Source organism: Pollachius pollachius (assembly GCF_949987615.1).
Source record: "Pollachius pollachius genome assembly, chromosome: 15".
In the NCBI taxonomy this organism is placed as follows: Eukaryota; Metazoa; Chordata; class Actinopteri; order Gadiformes; family Gadidae; genus Pollachius; species Pollachius pollachius.
Genome location: NC_136948.1, coordinates 9,944,704 through 9,960,987, shown reverse-complemented (window position 1 = coordinate 9,960,987; position 16,284 = coordinate 9,944,704). Strand labels below are relative to the sequence as shown.

The following is a 16,284-nucleotide window of genomic DNA, read 5'->3' as shown; positions in this document are numbered from 1 at the left end:
TTCAACCAAAAATACGTCCTGAATCAGTACTGAATCTTGCATTTTTCTAACACATTTCTCTTTCAGATCATCAGATTTATATTGAGTAAATATATGCTATGACCTAGGCTTGCAAACACATAAACTCAAACAAACAAATTCGTCAAATATGCCATTTACTTTTTATTAATTATTCATGATAAATTTATTCCCACAGGATTCATGAAAGTTCGCAATACATTTCCATATAATGTATGCTGAAACACAACTACATTGGTACGAAAAATAGATACCTGAAATGGAAACAATCCTAAAGACAGACCTTTGGAATCCAAATGTAAATATTGTTTAACAATTTAACTGAATGCATAATGCCTAAAAACATTATTGCTTCAGCTTCAGTAGTTTAATTCCAGGGTATTTTTATGAGGTGTAGCCAGCCTGAACAAATGAAAGGACAGCAGCACCTCTGTTTTAGCAATACTTGGTCATTGCATACAAACTAATGTAAGTAACACATTTCAACCAAGCACTATAAACAAATGAAAGTTTGCTGTCCTTGTATTTTAAAATACTTTTGTTAATTGCTCAGTAAAGCAGTTCCTAAAGTGTTTCGGCATAAAGAGGACAGACCAGTGCATTCAAACAAGTGAACCTGATATTTATCAGTCACAGATCAGAAATTAACTCGGAAATAAACGTTCAAGCATTTATACTGGAAGGATATTTTATACATGTAATCGTATTACCGCAAATTTCTTTGAATACAAATTTAGTCTAATATAATATTTTCAGCCAGTTGGCAGATGCTATCTACACATCTTGTGTATAACGTCCTTTGATTGTCGTGGTATTACAAAATATCTAATCTAGCCCTACAATGCTAAGATACAGACCAACATTCACCATAGTAATTGTTAAATTCTTCGGCTAAATTCACAAATATTCACATAAGTATGCATGCTTGCACAAACACAAACTCACAAACACAGAGTGTGAATTATATATTGGCATGCTGGAGCTACTCTACGTGTAGCCTAACAGCTGTATAAGAACATTTGACCATCAGATGGGCGTGATACAATAAGCTTTATCAGGGACTGACTGGGACTACACACACACACACACACACAAACACACACCTATACACTTATCCTTCTAAACACATGGGCAGGTTTATGAATGTAAAAACATTGTATTCTATTAAAATGGAGACGGTTAGAAAGATGACATAGAGTAGCAGCACATACACCCCTAGACGAGTATCAAGGCGCCATCCGTTTACATGGATACCAAGGACCTGAAAGCAAGGGAAGTTTTAGTATACAAACCAATGAAAAGGGTCCCTATATTAAATAAACATCAAATGCGTACATTGTCAGAACATAGACACTACGTTCTGACAACTCTCACACACAGACATATTTGCAGGGCCTAAAACACACGCACACACAAACACACACGCACATACACACGCACGCACGCACCCACACACACGCACACACACACACACACACACACACACACACACACACACACACACACACACACACACACAAACACACACACGCGTGGAGTGGGGTTAGTAACTTACAGCTAGGGTCACAGAGCCCAGCAGCAGCACCACAGAGTAGAAGAGCCCTCTGCTGTTGATCAGAACCTGAAAGATGAGAAGACAGATGTTGTGTCCCACTTTGAACTGTTTAAATCTGTTGGTATATATGTCGTTTTTTTATTCATTCAAGCAGATGGCCTCAGTTGTTCCTTTTTCAGCACCTTATTATCGTTGATTGTCAAAAAGTTGATTGTGTCAACGAGTAATTCATTCTTTGGATTGTTGGTTTGTCTGCCAATGCGTGTGTCTTGCCAGTTTTTCAGATTAGTTAATTAATTTAATTAGGTAACTTCCCTTTGGTCTTTTTTTTAGGGCTCCTTTTGGATGCCTAAACTCTTTTTTGCTCTGCAAACCTTTTGAGATTACAGACTTTTAAAAGACTGATGCTTCATTTGCAAGCTGCTCTATGTGCCACCACACAACAGTCAAGTGATATTTATTCACATTTAGAAAAAAACACTTTTGACGAAAATGGAGGCGTAAAATAAACACAAAATAGAGACTAAAATAAAGCACAGTTTACCAGCCAACAGCTTATCAGCCTAGGATTTGTTAATTACCCAGCAAGGTTTTCGTTAAGTTATTTCCACTCAGGCTCTCAGTAGAATATATGGTTGTTCTCCCATGAGAAGAGCAAGAGGATAATTCTTGTACCAACAGAACATTTAGGAAGATTTAGCTTGGCCTTCTCATGCCAACATTACCCATGGGCCTTGGCTTAAGGACCGATAAACAGGATTAATACCCAAGGCCCAATACTAACCCCTAAGCACCACTTTAAGCACTAAATCCAGAGTTTACACAAACCAGCTCCGAGCCAAGTACCAAGAGTACAATTAACTGAGCAGAGTCTGGTGGATGACTTCAATTCAGTCTATTTAAATATTCAGTATGAGTATTAAGTATTCATTCAACATCAATTGCCAGTTTTGGAGTAAAAAGAAAAAATGGATTTAAATTCCATATTACTGCTTTGATTTGTGTTATATTTGTGTCAATGAAAGTAAACACGTTAGATTCATAAATTAGCATGGTTGGAATCTCATTGCATTGTGTTAGAAAACAATGTTGTTATGTAGAATATTTTAGACAACTATTTCAGCAGGCTATGCAAACCAGGTGTGTTTTCAGTCCATCCTGTCTTTGGCATTCTCCCTCAAATGTATAATATAATAATAATATAATATTTAATTACAATTGTGTCCTTGGAAATGTTTGAGTTTATCCAGAATGTAGAGTTTTTACAGGAAAGTGAAACCTAACGAAATACGTGGGGGTAATTTTGTCGAAATCGATGAAATGAATAGGAATGTGGGTGTGATGTACAGCAGATTAAAATAGACCGACAGGGACGTGGACAAGGTTAGTTTGTTTACGGACTTACTCCTTACAGATGACGTATCAGGGAAAGGAAGAGACGAGTAGTTGGGGTTTCAAAAGGGACAACGTCATCAACAACTGTTATTGTTGCTTTTTTAATATTTTTTTGTTAAGAAATATGTTCTTAATATGTTGTGATTGTAGTTTTGAAAAACGAGATGGGTTCATCTGAAGGGGTTATTCGTAATAAAAATTGAAATTTGAACAACTCAACAAGCCTGCCTCTCACCTGGGATCCCATGCTGACTGCAAGGGTCTGGATGCTCCAGGGAACCCCTAGGCCAATCAAGATATCGAAGACGTTACTGCCCAAAGAGTTGGACACGGCCATGTCACCTTGGCCTGGACAGGATATGTGAGTGAGGGAGTGAGACAGACAGAGAGAGGGACGGAGACGCAGCGAGAGATAGGCTTAATGTCAAAATGTGTGTTTCAAAATCCAATGCACCAAATATAGGTCATGCTCTGCCATTAACTATGGCTATTTTGTTTGCGTTGAATGCTTGTTTCGACTAAATTAAAATTCACTGGTGGTCTGAGGAGCTACTGCTTGAAGTCCTAAGTGTATACATTTTTCTAAATGAGAATAAAACTATTCAAAAATATACAGAAAAAAAATCTTTATACACAATGTAAGAGTTCTCGGCATAAAGATGAAAAAAAAATCAACAAACAAGATCGGCTGTTTTGATGTCGACATCATTGACAGTATATGCTAAATTACTGAAACTTTACGTTTATTAGTCAAGTGCGGACATAATAAATGACCAGTATTGTCATTAACTAAGTCATCCATAACTTAGATATCTCTTTGATATTATAACCATCCTTCAACTCTGTCCCTAGTACCAGTGTTATACAAAACACTCTGGCTATGTTTGAATTGGCTCACATGTTCCCTCGTTCCCAACATAAATGGTAAGTGGACTGCATTTATATAGCGCTTTCAGCCTGTGGCCACTCACGAGCGCTTTACGATTATTTCCTCAGCTTCCACCCATACTCAGACACTGGGGTCGAGAATGGGCCAGCAACGGCCAGCTTGTCAGAAGCAGTTATGGTTAAGTGGAGTACTCAGGGACCCCGCCACACTCAGCGAGGAGTAGCCTAGATGGAAGCAGCCACCTTCTGGCGGCTAATCGACCTACTCTACCCTAGCCACTGCCAGCCCATACACTGTGACCACCACAGAGTGCACTATTTAGCAAACAATTACAGGGGGAATTCAAACAGTAATTATGGGCAAGAAATCCATTGGTGTGACGTGTATCGTTACGCAAACAAGAGGATGCCACCTGTGACTGTTTATTTGCATAAATAACCCGTATGGCCCGGTCATCTCCATTGGATGCATCCAAAGACCAATCCAATCCAATGAGTGAAAACCTCTAGGAATCAAGAGATACTGAGGGAATAATGACTGTAAGTTGTTAACCTTTTTTATGGTCCATTATGGGTATTGAGTAGTTCACTATGTGGGGAACCAGATTTTTACACTCACATTTCGGATTCAACAAAATGGTGACCACCTAAAGGCTGTGACATTTTCTTGATGTTTGTCAGCGCGGTCCCCTGTGAAGTCACGTCTGTGAACAGTATGGCTGGACTACGAATTTGACTTTATTAGGGCACTATATAGGGCACAAGTGGACCAATTGGAACAAAGCCTTTTATTCACCGGTACACACACACACACTGCAGTACCTTGTCGTGCCACCAGGAGGCTGGCCATGCAGTCCGGGACACTGGTGCCGGCAGCCAGGAACGTGATGCCCATGATGACGTCTGGGATGCCCAGGGTGAAGCCGACCACCGTCACCTGACGTGAACCCAGGACAAATCAACAAGATGTACCACGTGTCAAGCACGACACACTTCAAACTCAACACACATGCTAATGACAGCTACCTCGAAGCGACTACACAGACCACGTAACAAACCTCATGGCTGTAAAAGTGATGCACTTCTGAAGGGATTGTGTCAGTGTTTGATAAGCTTCTGACTCAGATGTGAATGGTTTGTAACGCTAAATGGCCGAAAAATTGTAAAAAAATTTAAGCAATAAGACTGACAGTTTGCATTACAAATGTCATGATATAATAAAAGAAAAACTGCATTTTCCACCAATTGAGTTGTGAAGGACGACCTCAACTAAACATCACTATTCAGATGTAGCACGTACCATCCACACCATGACATAAGAGAAGACCGCTATCCACACAGTGGAGCCAAAAAAGGAAACCAGGTAATATCTCTCGCAGCGTGGTTGATTGACATCAGGGAGAGTGAGGAAGAGGAGGAAGAGGATTGGCCAGGAGACTAGCCACTTGAATATCTTCATGGGGCTTCCTAGGACAAACAGTGGTAATAATTCAATCATCATTTAGTTGTGCCAATTATAATTTTTTTCACAGAAAGAGAATCAGTTCCTTTACCAGGGACTCTGAAGGGTGAGTTTGGTACTTGTTCATGGTTTCCCTCCTCTCCCGATGTCATCTTATTTGCAGGGCCTAAAACACACGCACACACAAACACACACGCACATACACACACACACACACACACACACACACACACACACACACACACACACACACAAATGTAAATAAAGAAATAAGCAGATGAATGTACATTAAACCGGTTCCTGGTGAACAGGAAAGGAGCATTCAGACTGGCCGAGATAACTTCTATTTCAAAAAAGGGTATCATCATAAAAGTTCTGAATTGACTACTAAATCTGGACCAAGAAGTGGATGGATATAATCAGAATAAACACATGGACTGAAATATTTGAGATATTTCAGTCCATAATTTCAGTCAAGTCCTAACGCACGTTAAAGGGGGGTTTGATGCAAAGTCCTCTGCGCGACAGCCAGAGGAGACTCCAGCAGTGACCACTAGAGAGCAGCAGAGCAGCAGCACCTGACAACAGCTGGGCATGGTGATCAAGGACCACAGACTAACACTGTTATTGCCGCATTTATATTGTGTGACTTTTAATGGAGCGCAGCACAGCCGACTACATCCATATGTTTCATTGCTCCTTCGTCCCCCTCTGAGAGTATTTCATTTTCCCCAAAACATTGGGGTGCTGGCTGAGTCCATCTACAGTGATGCCTCACAGCCTTGGGCACACTCATGGAAGATAAAATAGTGCACCTTTAATAGCTCAGCTCAACCACAACCCCCCCTAATAGAAAATAAACAGGGCCCGGCCGTGTGTGATCTGGGGAAACTCTGATCTTAGTATAGAGAGGGTGTTCTACTGACCCTCTGGTAATAGGCGCTTGGTGGGATCATTGCCGTCGCCATGGAAACTATAGTCATCCGGGTTGAAGACTGCGTTTCCATTGGTTATGGCTTTTATCGAGCCACCCCTGGTAAAAAAGCGTTGAATACTGCTGTTGAACCTGACACACGCACAACCAAACAGGCACACCCCCCCCCCCCACACACACACACAGACACACACACACACAGACGTAGGCACAAACACCCAGCAGAGGAAATAAAACAAGGGGGTAATTAATATGTCAAATAAATAATAATCATTTTCTTTCAGGTTGTCACATCAGTCTGTCGGAAATTGCTGGACCCTGATGGCTGATCGCAGTTGGCCCCGTCAGCCAGCTGTCACGCTCCGGAAAGTTCGGATAATTCAGCTGCCAATTACAAAAGTTGCGATAAAGTTCTGCGAATTTCTTGTTGCTCGCAATTAAAAAAAGTTAAAATGCAAGATACTTGACATTTTATGGTCTTTCTCCGAAATGAGAACAACGTGAGTTGAACCCCAGTGGCCTTACTTCATGACGAGGATGTATCCGACGTACAAGAAGACGAGGACCAAACTCTCCCACCTGGAACACACACACACACACTCACACACACACACACCATGAGAGGCATATACAGACACGCACACACACATACACGCACACACACCATGAGAGGCATATACAGACACGCACACACACATACACGCACACACACACACAAACACACACACACACAGACACACACACACACACACACACACACACACACACATACACACACAATTGAACTCATTGTGTTAAATTATGGGATAATCAGAAGTATTTATCAACAGACTTTGACAAATAGTCTGTGATGATTTACCATAAGGTTTACCAGTTGCAATTAACTTAGGAGGCGACCAAATGACAAGTGAGTGGATTTGAACTACATCAAGTTCATGTCACTGCAACCAATCAGAGGATATCAAGACAAAACCTTTTAGACAAGAAAATAGGTTGCGGGTAATCCAGACCAATCATGGCTAAATTCATCGATAAAGAATGGATATTGTGTGGTGATGTTAAAGGTCCCATGGCATGCTACTTTATGGATGCTTTAATATAGATATTAGTGGGCCCCTAACACAGCATTTGAAGACGTTCCCGAAATTCAGCCGTGGTGCAGAATTACAGCCACTACGAGCCAGTCTCACATTGAGCTTTCCCCAAACGCGAGGAGAGAGGCGGGTCAAGGAGGAGGGTGGGGGTGTGGCCCTGAGCAGCTTGTGGCCACGGTACCATGCGCTCTTTTACAGTGGATGTATCACAATGGCAAGGCGCACACAGCCTTTGGCCATGTTCTGTTAAATCTATATCTAAATAATATCATATTATACATAGATATCTATATCATATAATATATATTATGACGGCAAAAATCTGTGTGCGCCTCCAGACGATATTATGAATCACAAACGACTGCCTACGACGTCTCTGGTTCTTCCACTTCCACATCAATCTGAAGTAGACTGAACCGTGCCATGGAGGAGAAAGGGATTGTTGCCCGCGATTGTCTCCGGCCGGAGCCCCGCCTCCCGCTGATGCTGACTGCCGCCGCAAGGCAGCACCGCCGCGGGTCGGTGGTGCCTCGGCAGCAGTGGTGCCTCCTGGTGGTGGTGCCTCGCGGCAGCAGGCAGCAGGGCTCCGGCGGGAGACAGTCGTGGGCAACAATCCCTTTCTCCTCCATGTCGCGGTTCATGTACTTCAGGGAGTAAAGCCAAAGTTCCTTTCCCCGAAATCCTTCTCAACCATGGCTGAGAAAACCCCCACTACGAGTCTAGTTTTGGAAATACAAGAGACGTCAGAGAACCCGACGTGTTATGCGCCATAACACCAACAGCAGAACGGTTATCCAAATAAAAAAGAAGTGTACAATCGTCGTAGCTCATTGTCTTATAGGCGGGTAAATTCTCTGGGCAGGCAAAGCAGAAAAGGGGAGGTAACCTGGCCCCTTATGACGACGTATGGGGCCAAATTCAAAATTGGAGCGTTCATTTTTCAAATGCGGAGCAGGATACCTAGTGCTCGTTTTAAAGTGAAATTTTCTTGCCATAAGACCTTTAAGTATACTTCAAGTGTCCTGTTGGATTTTTATGAGGGCAATACACCTTTAAAGTAATGCATTACAAAGGCAAGCACACACATTTTCTGAAGGAAGGCTCGATGCAGAATATGAATGTTTTTGCCTCTAATATAACTGAAAAAATTTTGAAATCTGAGTCACATTCAGAGATCGATTTTTCTGTTGACCTTGCCTTAATCTGTTCTTGAACAACAAGAACAGTTAAACAACATTAGAAAAAGTAAGAAATATAGTCAATTTTACTCACCACATTATCCGTCCATCATAGATAAACTAACAAAAGAGAGAGGGGTGTGAAATTAATTGTATTCATTATCTTAAGAACAGCTGAACACCATGTTAAATACTATCATTCGGCTAGGATATTATACTCACTGCCATGAGGGCCAGAACAGACAATGTGTAGCAAAATGAGTCACGAAAAACGGCATACTTAGTCAGGTGGACCACCTTTGGTGAGAGAACAAAGAGAGAGAAAAAGAAAGAGAGTCAGATCAATTAAAAACAAATTTCTAATTGAATTTCAGCAATGTATGAATGGTGCTGTTCAGCAGACAAGAAATACAAAATATAAATCGGCCAGTATATCAGTGGGTGCAAATCTATGCCTACTTATCCTTAAAATAACCAACATCCTTTGACTATCTGATGGAAGAAATAATCTAGAAGTACAACAGAAGTACTGCCAATGAACAATGAGCAATTTTAATAATGTAAGTTGTTGTTACCCTTATACTGTAAGGCACACTCCCAACAAGAAAAAAGACTGCAGATAGCCGCACACCAGACCAGAGAATAGGCTGCAGATTGCCACACACCTGGACAGCAAGTATACTGACAGCCACAAATAGACTGCAGATAGACACACACCTGACCAGCAAACAGACTGCAGACTCCAACGATGCAAAGGATGTTGAAAACAGCCGAGCCGACGATAGTACCGACCCCGACATCACCGTGCGTTATGAAAACACCTGGCAGATAGAAGGGTTACAATGAGTGACCTCATGGATTAGCGTGGCAGTACGGTACGTCTAGAAAGCTTTTGAATCTTGCCGTTATTCATATTTACTCGCTCAGAATGGGCAGAAGAACATTTACCCTGAGGGAAGATATTGATCAAAGTCACTATACTTCTTAGGAACACAATGCCGTGCACACATATTGCAGGTCTGAGGAGATCTATCATGTTTAAGAGTTGTTTCTGGCCTCATTCAACTACAACACAATAGTCACAACTCTAGCTCTGCCAGACAAAGGTTAAATGGACAAATAAAAGTATGAATAAACAATAGGTCTTAGTTGTTTAGATGCTTCCTGGTTTGGTTTCATTAATGCTTGGGATTTCTTGACTTGAATATAAGGTCTTTATGGTCATTTGTTTCTGCTTTTCTGGTTTTGGTCTTGCTAACCGGAGGCTTAGTGGAGGAACAGTGGAGCAATTGGTCTTGTGATTTAACCACAAGACCCACACCAATAAGCTCTCACATGCACTCACACACGCACACCCCCTGCTATTACACCCACATGATTACCACTTAAGAGGCATGGATAACCTTTGCTTCGTTTTCTTGTATCAGGAACAAAACACAGAAAGTCTGCTATGTTCAAATCCCTGACGTAATACATCTTCTAAATGTTTTTTAAGTAAAGTAAGTAAGTCAATTTGATATATAAAGCACGGTTTCACACAGCATAAACTGACCAAACTGCTGTAAAGTAGATAACTATTTTTCTTTCTAACAAAAAACACATTGAACCAATAGTCTGAATTACGTAAAACATAAATAAACGGAAACCTTGGATATTAGGGCACACAACACAGAAATACAGAAAATGGAGTGCAGGGTGAGGGAACAAGGAAGCCCAGGGAGTAAAGGTGGGTTTTAGCCTGGATTCGAAGGCAGAAATGGAGGGGGCGGATCTGATATCCAGGGGGAGAAGGTTCCACAGACATTGAGCAGCAACTGCAAAGGCTCTATCCTACATCCTGTGTTTCACTCATACTCTCTTGTTTCTCTCTTTCTTATTTTCTGCTTTCATTCCCTCAAATTCTTCTGGGAAAGCAGAGTGAAAAACTTCTGCCTGTGTGCCCTCATTTATCGGAGAACACGTACTGAAAGAGTTTTTCTTTTCTGTGGAAATTAATTTACAACTTAGCTGAGCCTAAGCCAAGCGAGTTTGTCCTTTATCCCACAGTGAATTCCAACAATTTTTGCCTCGGAGCATAATCCCGGGTCAGAACCATGGGACGAAGGGATCATTCCCAACATGATACAACGCCAGGGGTTTAAACTCTGCAATCCCCCTTCATTTGTCATGGTCACACAAACGTAGGGAACAGCGAACAGCGTTTCATTTGGTTCTGCTGTGCGATGATGTGCTGAATGGAAGTGTGTGAGATACCTATTATAGAAGCAAAAAGCTCAGGCGCAGAGCTTCCTATGGCCATGAAAGTGGCTCCCGCTACATCCTCGGTAAGGCTCAGTTTCTGTATAGGATACAAACACACACACACAAGCACGCACACACGCAAACACACACGCACGCACACACACACACACACACACACACACACACACACACACACACGCGCGCACACACACAGAGAAAAATAACAAGATAAACAGTTTATTTGGCACAGTTTTATGTAAGGACACGTTTTCAGGGACTGGAGATGGAACAAAAAGCATTGGGATTTGTTTTATACATGGTGAATAGACTAGATTTTACTTTCCTAATTTCTTTGACTATTCAATGCCCAAATGAATGGCTCACATTCCAATGTGAACCTAAGGTAACACATTTTAACCATGTTTTTTTTCAGGCATACAAGCTGTCCCATGAATTAATAATTTCCTTAAAGTAGTGATCAAGCCCAGGAAGTTTCTTTACCTCACAGATCTTCTCCAGGCTAACAACAAAGTAATCGTCGCACACGATTGCCAGGGCGAAAAACATGTACATAGCCTGTAGAGCAAACAGAAAAAACAACAGAGATAGGGCAGATATTCCATCTAAAGATGACAAACGTTCTCGGCCATAGCTCTAGATCAAGATCAGTGCGAACGGAACACAGCACTCATTCAGTTTTTGCATGTCTTGATAAAAAGGATAAGCGAAGAAAGAAAGACAGAAAGATATTGATTAAGATATTTAGAAAAAGTATATAATTTTTTTTTTTTCAAATGCTTTGTTGTTTGTCATGCCAAAATATAACCGCGTATAACCTGACAATTTAGCATTCATCCACTGTGTCATCCTTTCACATCCTCTTGTCGGTTCAAGGGTGTGTGATCATTTTGGCTTGTGCTGTTTCGGCAAGACGTGTCACTGTCACTACACTCCATTTACCTGACGCCCAAAATTCTGTCATATGAATAGACCGTTTTCACAGAGGTGTCATCGTAGGGCAAACACAGGTGTCGCTCAAAACACAAGTGATGGGGCTGCTACCATCATGGCACGGGGAGCGACTAAATGAGGGACGGTGAAGGCCAAGGTCCTGATCACAACGCGGATTCGCAAAATTACAACAAATCTGAGCAAACATGATGAATATTTCTGTATAGATAATAAAATCTTTGTCAATACATCTTTGTACAGGTCTAAGACGTTTAACTTTACATCATATATGCATTCACATCAATCTCAGAGGCTTCAAGAAAAATCCCTTGTGAGTTTCCAATATTGAAAGGACAATTACTGTCATCGGGGTCTCAAACGCCTCAAGGCAGCGGAGGATAGAGCAGTGATCAGGAGACGACATTGGAAGGGCAGAAGACATGAGAGACTTAGCCCATTATTCAACAGAGCTACACAGTACACAGAGAGAATCAACACACTGCCTTTGCAGCAGTACACACAAGCGGTCAAGCAGAAACAAGAGTTCACGTTGTTCAGCTCATCTTAATGAAGTTGCATTGAGTCACTCACTGCCATTATGTGCAGCACCACAGCTCCTTGCCTCCTCTGGCTGTTGGAGAAGACGTCTGTGGGGAACTGGTGAATTGCTTGAACACACACACGCACACGCAAACACACACACACACACACACACACACACACACACACACAAATAGACACATGCACACGCAGGCGTACAAACAGATACATGCTCATTCGTACGTGCACAGACACACACACAGTGCATACAAACACACACACACACACACACAAACACATGTATGTACACACACACACACACACACAAACAAACACATGCACGCACATGCACAAACACACACACACACACACAAAGAAATACATACAGATACTGCATTGATATTCGTGACAAGCGTATTCATTGAACAGAAATCACACGGACATCCAGGAAGGTGAAACATACATGTGTTGTGAATGAGCAGAGATATCCATGGTACGCATATCTGGTACTTTTGCATCTTTTTCTCAAGCAATCTTGTTTCACAAAAGGATCATGAACATCGGTTAGCAGTAAGAGGTAAAAAACCTGTATGTTTAGTTTCCAAATAGGCATGCCATCTATATTCCAATCTTACATGTTATTAATATCCATCATCTAGTAGGTAAGGTTTATCTGAAATCTGATATTCATGCTCATTCATTCATTATCAAAAATGTATGAAGCAATTGAGGACAAAAATCAAGCATTTCAAAGGAACGTTGGCCTTTGAATTCAGCCTACATCATTGAACCATGGAAGAAGGTGCGGTATTAAATGTGTCTCTTGCCTTGCTACTAGGTTAACCCTCTTTATTGGACCTACTATTCGGGATGTGTTGAAAGACCACTTGAGAGTAGGTCGGTATATAGGTCAACTTGAAGTGGAGGTCAATTCAATGTGGAGTCCATTCATCAATTTTCATTCATTTAATTGTGTGTGAATTAATGCTTTTTTATTGCGCTGCAATGTTAAGTGTTGTCTAAGTGTCTAAGTATCACCATAAGGAATCAGCATGCTTCATTTCAAAACTGATTCTGTGCCAAACACACGCGCATGCACACACACACACACACACACACACACACACACACACACACACACACACATACACACACACACACACACACACACACACACACAGGGAGGGGGGGATTGGAGAGTCCCGAATTTCCTGTCTAGGATTAATAAAGTACTAGCTTATCTTATATTAGCCAATTAAACATTTAAATACAAATATCAACTTTCATGCAATGTATGCATTGATGAGCTAGAGGACATGCAACACATTTTTGGTGAATCTAAAAATACTGATATAATCTCTCAATATAAGCCACAATAAAATAATAAAATCATCAAAATAATTATGTTTGATTCATACAGGACTTTGGAGTAGCTCTCTATTTAGTGTCTATTTGCCTAATCTTTTTCATTATTGTCTGTTTATTTGTGCTCAGTGCCATTTACCTGAAAATGGTTTTGTGAATGCTCTCCTGGGACATTGAGCGATGTGGGAAATTATTCATGTCAAGCTCATAGTGTAATTATTTGTTAATTAATGCGAGGACTAAAATAGACAAATACATTTCGTCTAGTTTGCAAAAATGCAAACCACCCCCCCCAAAAAAAAATAAATATATATATATATATGAGCAGGCTTTGCACAATACAATTACTATGAGAAGAACCATTTAAAAAAAACATAGCCTACAACACATGTGTGACCAATCATCGATCTTATCTTTCATTGTTGTTATACTACTTTAGATATCTGATGATAACAAAAGCCGTATCTCTATCCATTTCCTCCCATATCTCTTGCTCGAATGTTTCTTTTCTTACACAGAAAAACATGTGGGATAACAACCCTGGCTCCCATTGCTGAACCCCCAAACCAGAACAATAATTTGCAGTCATGACTATCTAAATGTGTCCTACTTTCCATAAGACATAGAAATGGATTTGAATCAGATTGCCATGGAGTCCTTTGCCTTTGTTATCAAAACAGCGCTGCTTGTGTGTCATTTGTGCAGGGCTCGTGGCAAAACAAGACAACAATACACAATGCCCAATGTGACTTTTCATCTGATATGGTTGAGGAAGACGATTTCAATTTAATTTGAGTCACACTGCATTCTGGATTAAATGTCAATATAAAACGGTATCCTGGTCAACTATGTGTGTGTGTGTGTGAGAGTGTTTGTGTGTCTGTGTCTGTTTGTCTGTGTGTGTGTGTGTGTGTCATACCTGGCTCAGTGCAGTTGATCTCAAGGGTGCCATTGGCGACAGCCAAAAGCTTCCTGCGTTGTGATTGGTCAAGAGAGGCTCCAGGGAATGACTCAAGATGTAACCCAGACACTAAACACAAAAACAAACACACAAACACACACTGAATCAAATTATAATGAATGCATTCTTATCGTTAATAAACGCTTGTTGACCTTGATTTCATGCACAGGCTTCTTTCATCCAATATTTTATCTTACAATTTCACCGTGGCATTCATCAACATCTTAAGCCGTTACTTTGACTGATACATTGCTGTGTCTCGAAATCTATAAAAAACCCAGGGGCATCGTGTTTCTGAACCTCACCGTCAGTCAGTGCAGACATTCCCCAGGTGGTCCCCAGGACTACGAGCACCAGACACACCTGCACATGCATCATGTCCCGCCTCTTCCGTCTCATGTATCGTCTGGAGGACGGACCCCCGCGTTGTTGCCCCTCCATATCTGCCGCGCGTTTTGATATTCTTACGAATCCTTCAAAGACTACCCGTCTGCTGGCAGTCTAATAAGAAGGCAACATGTGTCAAGGTATGCCTGAAGGCCTACTATATCACTACTTCGTTTAATTACATTAGTTAGACGTGGTTCTGCTTTCAGAAAAAATCAACATCATTGTTAAAACACTTTTCTGGTTAATGGCTGCATTTTGCTACCCATTGTACTTCCTTCCTTTCATTCAGGATCATTTAGGTTTAATAATTTGCAATATTCAGAAAGTGACATTTGTTTTAATTTGTTGTAGGCTACTTGTTAGGTAGTCGGGATCATGTCGTTTCGGGAGAATGTAGTAGCCTAGTTTCACAAGTTGAGCATTAGGCAAGAGATACAATACATTGACTCATTCGAAAGCTTAACACAGCCCCCACAATGTGTAGCCTACCATTATAATTGTAAAACGCAACAATCCATAGAGACAGCAGACAAAAGCTTCGTCCAACCCGTGTTTTACCTACGTTTTTATGATGTAGAAAATACTTGTCCTGGCTAAGGAGCGAATACTTGCTGGTCTGTCATTTCCGTGTGTGGCCCCCAAGATAATTGTAGTATAAAAGAAAACAATTCGTTTGCACCTAATCTATTACAACGCAAGGTGTCCTTGGTAGGCGTCGTGGTTCACTGTCCAGCCGGACGAGGTCTGCATGTATGCTCCCTTGAAAAGTTCTTGTTGATAGGCAGAGTGTGGGTGAGACACAAGGGAAAGGGGGAGGGCTGGACCAAAAAGAAATGGGACGATCTGGCGTCCACACGTTAGGCCCGCTCCATTTTTATGGCAGGTACAAATGTCTTGGTTTGAAATTAAATATGTAATATCATATCATGTGATGATACTTTACAATAGCATACAAAAAGTTAACCAATACCCTGGGCTCTTTCGTCTGGTCGTCCCCTAACACCACCACAGTATATTCTAAAATCATTTGATCCAACTAAAATAAAACTGTTTAGAATGAATGAATGAATGAACGAATGTGTAGGCCTATTGGGTTATTTGCAGTTCGCTTCCAATTTACGTTCACTTCCAATTTTTTGGGCCGTATGCGTGCCTGCCGCCGCACTTCTGGTCATAGAGCAATCATGTGAGTAGTTACAGACATTTCCCGAATGACCGTGAAGTGTGAGAAGGTGTGCGCAAGTGAGAGACGCAGATCAGTTTGAACGTGTGTGTGGGTGAGCGTGAAGGTATTTATTTATTTTCTGCGTGA

The 16,284-nt window shown here is 41.2% G+C and overlaps 1 protein-coding gene across 1 annotated transcript; it reads right to left on the bottom strand.

The window, feature by feature from the left end:
• Window positions 1-194: 194 nt before the first annotated feature.
• slc24a4a (solute carrier family 24 member 4a) lies at window positions 195-15,705 on the bottom strand. The gene is made up of 17 exons (XM_079751895.1): window positions 15,535-15,705; window positions 14,888-15,083; window positions 14,541-14,651; window positions 12,308-12,384; window positions 11,267-11,341; window positions 10,778-10,862; window positions 9,242-9,345; window positions 8,747-8,821; window positions 8,619-8,644; window positions 6,778-6,831; window positions 6,245-6,384; window positions 5,410-5,484; window positions 5,157-5,323; window positions 4,679-4,793; window positions 3,204-3,316; window positions 1,574-1,639; window positions 195-1,279 (listed from the first exon to the last, which is right to left on the bottom strand). Exons 2-17 carry the CDS (start codon window positions 15,021-15,023, stop codon window positions 1,130-1,132), a joined length of 1,569 nt encoding a protein of 522 aa, XP_079608021.1. The 5' UTR covers window positions 15,024-15,083; window positions 15,535-15,705; the 3' UTR covers window positions 195-1,129.
• Between the last annotated feature and the right edge of the window lie 579 nt (window positions 15,706-16,284).